Here is a 5458-nt window from a genome sequence, read left to right as displayed (position 1 = left end):
CGTGACCAACTCCATTCAGCTTCTGAGAGAGCCCAAGAGTTAGGGCCAAAGACCATAGGAGAGGAATGTTTCCAGCCCAGGGCTCTTGGCCATCACTCTTTTAAGAGAATCCTGTGGAAATGTATCCCGGCAACTGCACCTGCATGAGCTTACCGCCATGGGTACTGAAGAGCTGGAAGGTAAAGTTCTTGGCACTGTCCACTGGGTCAACATCAAAAACTAGTATTATGGATTTGTCAGTGGAAATGACATTAAAGAAAAGGCCTCATGCTTTGCCTTTCCTCGGCACCCTGAAGAACTGGAACTTTCCCATCTCATTTGGACCTGAACCCTTTCCTTCATGAGAGCCAGGACTCCTATTTTTATATCCCTAGCCCTTGGCATAGTGCTTAGCGCACAGTAAATGCTTCATTCCTTCCTTCAACCTACTGCTGATGGAATATTACTTTGATAAATTGATAATAAAATAGCTATAAGGTTAAAGGTTACTAGCTGTGTCACCTTGGGCAAGTCATTAACCACATTTGCCTCAGTTTTCTCATGTAAAATGAGCTAGAGGAGGAAATGGGAAACTACTCCAGTATCTTTGCCAAGAAAATTCCAAGTAGGGTCATGAAGAGTCAGACATGACTGAAAAACGACAGAACAACCAAAAAAGTTTAAAGAATGTGAAAATTCTTTTATTGATTTTTGTACTTTGTTTAGTAAAATAAATCCATCATAAGTCAAGCTGTATACAGATTAGCAGGACAAAAAAGATTCAATATAATCATTCAGAAACTATAAATAAATACATGTTAAAGTTTAAGGACATATGATTCTCCCTGCCCCCCCCCCAATGTGTATCACAGGTTTTGTTAAGACTGTAACTTTTATGGTTAACAGAATCTCCCAAGATTTCAAATGGTATTCAAGACAATCAGAAGGTAGAATCTAAAACCACGTATATTATTACCTCAATAACCTAAATTCCCTTGGGTCAGGCTGGCTCACAGAATGTCTTATTCTACACTATCTCAAAATAGATGTCAGGCTTTGTTCTCTTCTACAATCCAGTCCTGCTCTCTACGTTTTGTGATCCACGTTCTTAGTTTGTGAAAAGCTGCAAGTCATTTTGATTTTTAAAACTTTGCTATGAAAAATTTGCCTACCTGAAAAACTTTTAAAAAGGTGTTGTCCTATTACTTTTCCCTAGAATAGTGCTGTTTCAATTCAAGTATTTATACAAAAAGCAGTTGTAAAACTTCAAACTACTTTGTTTTCTTCTTTTTTTAAAGACCCACTTCCAGAATGACTAACTCCTATTTTCACTCAGAATATAGGTAAAGAAACCAAACCTTTGAGACACCAGCAATTTCCTTAGAATCTTCTGTACTGGTTTAATACCATTATGCCAAAATTATTTCAGCATGTTTCAAAATAGCCAAGCAGATAAGAAGGTAATCAATATTTTAGAAGTAAATGTATTCCTCCTTCAGAAAATACTTTTATCTGAACCATAATACAAACCTAGATAATAAAAAAGTCTGTCCTAATCATCTTAAAATTTAATTTGTGTAAATTTGCCATAAATAGATTTTGAGGCACGTGTTAAATTTAATCTAGCTAAATTGTGAGTGTGTGTACAGGCATGTGTGGTTTTTGTTTTATTTTTAAACAAAAAAAAATCTTCCATGTGTATACACCTTTTGGCCATGTGTACACCTAAGACATACAATTTACAGTCACCTAGCCAGTGGTCTTTCTACATATTCGAACCGCTTATCACCTATGACGGTCCTCATAAAAGAGAACAAGGTAATTTTAAAATGACTTTAACATGGAGTTTTATAGACCCACATTTTTACATTCTATGAATTTTGTCATGTTCAATAAATCTATTCAAATGATTCAAGTTATCCCACCATTTAAAAAGAAAAGTCTCGGCAATGATTTTGAACCAGGGCGTAATCTTAATTTCACCATTAGCTGCTTTTTCCAGGAGTTCTTCTAGTTCTTTTTTGGTCACATAACAATAGCTTTTAATTTCATTAGGATCTGGATCTAAGGTTACATTCTTCCTCACAAACAAGATATAATCAATTTCATGTTCTCCCCAAATCCCATCAGATTGTGCCTTGTAGTGGATTCGTGTTAGATAGGAAATATCTTCTGGAGGAACCTGTGACCAAAATAGACACTTTGTTAAAGAAGAATAAAAAATCTTAACATTTCTAAGCACATATAAATAAAGACTATTATTTTAGGGAATATTTCAATATCACAATGAACAAAAGGATAGTTGTAGCTTCAATTATCCTTGGAAGACAGGTTTACTTGGAAAAACTTCCTGTAAGCAGTTTAAAAAGTCTTGTGAGATCATAGCATCTATAATAAAGCATTGTTTTACAAATTTTTCTCCTTTTGAAATTGTGCATCAATGTCATGTATTATATTAAGACCTATTCTGAGAACATTTCTGAGAGAATGAGTTACCACAATTTCTCAGGGAGAAACATTTATCTGTTAGTAATAACTAATTTCTATCCAAACACAGCAAAGAAAAGTGTCTCAATTTGTACAATTCGGTTCACAGGGTATTTTTACAAAACAATCATCTATCAAACAGTGTTTATGTAATATTCTATCCAAATCAAATATCTCGGTTTCTCTTATGTGCAAAGTACTATTCAAGGCACTGTGAATACAAACACAAAAATGAAAAACAGTTCCTGTCCATTAGGAACTTTATAGTAAAGTTTGATAAAAACATTAAAAATTAAATAAATACAAAATAATCTGAGAGGGGGAGAACACTAACAGCTCAGGAAAAGATATAATAAGGCTATGAGGAAGGGGTGGCATCTGAGCTAGGCTTTGAAGGAAATTAGGCTTTCTGAGAGGTGAAGAGGAGGGAGCACGTTTCCAGGAAAGAGGGAAGCCTGTATCAAGGCAGGAGCTGGATTGCCTATTGAAGTCCCCAAATACGGGGAGACAGGGATTCACGTGGAAAAGAAGAGCACAAGCCAGGAAACAATTAAAATTCTTACAAGAACATATTCAGTCAACATGTCTCAATATTGAACAAGACTATTAAGAAGGAATGAAAATACAAGTTTTAGTTGGATTTTATTCATGTTACCTTCTACAGTCAAAGACCTATTCAACAAGATTGCACTTCAAGAATCCAAAATTTCTCTTGCAACCTAGCTATATGAAGAGCAAGTTTATGCTTATATTTAGTTCTCAGTTGCTAAGTTATGGAGGGCCAAGTCTAAAGAACTAAAGCTTCTGTCCAAATCCAAGGACTCGTTGAGCTATGTCCGAGTTCAGACTTGTTCGAATCTGGGAGGGTGCAAAGTCCCCTCTGCACAGATGTGCCTTATCTTTCCTCAAAGAATATTTGGCAATCAGTACCAATATTGCTGTGTCTGCTACAAGCAGTCTGGACATGCAGGAAGCAGCTTGCTAGTCAAGGTCTTTGCTGATATCTATGATTAGCTGAGTGCATTCCTGAGAAACTGGTGATCCAGAGTTCACTGTGAAACTTTCCATGTATAAACAAGGAAGATATATAATCAACTATACTACTCCATTAAACCAGCATTGTTGCTAACCATGCTCGGATAGCCTGACTCTTTTGTTCACCGTCTCTCCTACAAAAGTCAGTTGCTGGCACTAAATGTTATACAGTATCACTTGTTACCTGTTCCATGGGGATTCCTAGCTCAGCCTTTAAACGTCTCTGAGCTGCCCGCCTTACTCCTATGGCATCATTTTCTTCCAGTTCTACTGGGTTGCTTAGTGGATGACTGCAACAAGTGTTTGTAAAACAGCCTGCAAAATGTTAAGAGAGATTAAATTATCTCAATTACTTGAAAGATCATGAACATGGTATGAAGAAGAGTAATTATTTTCATTTTTTTATGACATAACAAAATCAGTTTATAATACAAATTTCTGTATTTAGAAATAAAGGAAGGCTATTTTGTGCTTCTGAGAAGCTATTAAAAATCTGTATTAAATTAGAGATCTGGGAGTCCTACCCTATTGCCCTTATTATGAAAGGACTCTAACACCACAATATACTTACTTCTCACCATAAATGTGAACATAAATAATATTTTCTATTAAACTGAATTTCAACAGCTTTAAAGAGGCAAGAATGAATGCTGTGCTAAAATGGACATTTACACCTTGATACCTACAAACATGTAACAGTCAAGTTATGATCATAAAGTCATGTTATTTTTCCCCTTAGAATCTCCTCTACTGATTCGTGTGTATCACCTCAAGAAACATCTCCAGAGTATTCTTTGGTAATAATGATGATAACAATATTTAAATAGCACTTCAGAATTTTCAAAGGACTTTGCATATACTATTTCACTTGACCCTCACATCGATCCTAAAACTGACATGCTGTTATTATTAATGCCATTTTATAGATAAGGAAACTGAGGCTAAGAAGGGTTAAGTGACTTGTCCAGGGTCACATAGCTAGTATGTGCCTGAGGCAGGTGAACTTAGGCCTTCCTAAAAGCAAACCTAGAGTTTTATCCACAAAGCTACCTAGCAGCCCCCTCCCCTTCCTTCCTTTAGCTTTTTTAGCATTTCACACATAATTTGTACTACATTATCACACAACTTTCATAACTACTTTAAAGGCCTTTTCTTCTCTTTCTAGGTTCAGAGTTATACTGGATACCTGAGAAAAATGGGATGTTGCTGCATATGGACTCTAGCTCATGGATACTACAGGTAGATTTCTTCTTAAACTGCAACTTTATTTATCTTCTAATCATTCAGTCTACTGAGCATACAACACTGTCCTAGACTCTATGGCCAATACAAAAGAAATTGTAGCACGCTTGCAATTAGAGTAGGCTGTCACCAAGTGGATAGCTTTTTCTTGACTACGGCCACATGATCCAAACAACTAGAATTCTCATTGGTGTAGTTAACAGAGAGAGTAATTATACTTTCTCCTATAAAAATGGAATTCTTAAGTAAAATAGCAAAGTATATACTAAATACTATATTTAAACAGGAAACACAATGCTGAGCAGGACTGAAATAAAAACAAACATCTAGGCATGTCATATTTATTCTTTTTTTTTTTTTTAAGCAATCGGGGTTAAGTAACTTGCTCAAGGTTACATGGCCAGTTATTTCTGGGTGTGGTGCTGAGTGTCTGAGCCCGGGATTCAATGTCCAAGTCATCCTGATACTGGAGCCGGTGCTCTTACTTGCTGAGCCACCTGGCCGCCCCTAAGCAATTGGGGTTAAGTAACTTGCTCAAGGTTACATGGTATAAGGGTTATGGGATTTAAAGATCTCCCATGCCCCATGGACGTGCTGACATAGCAGAGCAAGAGAAAGCGGAAAGCGGGAAAAAAAAAAAGCCGAGCTAATGGTCCTGCGGTTGGCGGCGGTTGCGGCAGCAGCAGCGCGAAGCCCTTTTTTTTTTTTTTTTTTT

General features: G+C 36.5%; 1 protein-coding gene across 1 annotated transcript in view; it reads right to left on the bottom strand.

Moving 5' to 3' along the window:
• Nucleotides 1-654: 654 nt before the first annotated feature.
• IDI1 (isopentenyl-diphosphate delta isomerase 1) overlaps nt 655-5458 on the bottom strand; it is a 17193-nt gene continuing 12389 nt past the window's right edge. The window contains exons 4-5 of the mRNA XM_069086538.1: nt 3686-3816; nt 655-2161 (exon numbers count right to left, since the gene is read on the bottom strand). Coding sequence (XP_068942639.1) covers nt 1844-2161; nt 3686-3816 — 449 coding nt within the window. The 3' untranslated portion in view covers nt 655-1843. The remainder of the gene's footprint in view (nt 2162-3685; nt 3817-5458) is intronic.

This window comes from Petaurus breviceps, unplaced genomic scaffold, assembly GCF_028583685.1.
Source record: "Petaurus breviceps papuanus isolate PSGF00001 unplaced genomic scaffold, PetGlider_PUasm1.0 178, whole genome shotgun sequence".
Classification (NCBI taxonomy): Eukaryota; Metazoa; Chordata; class Mammalia; order Diprotodontia; family Petauridae; genus Petaurus; species Petaurus breviceps.
The sequence above is the reverse complement of the archived record's forward strand: the minus strand, read 5'-3'. Positions and strand labels throughout refer to the sequence as shown.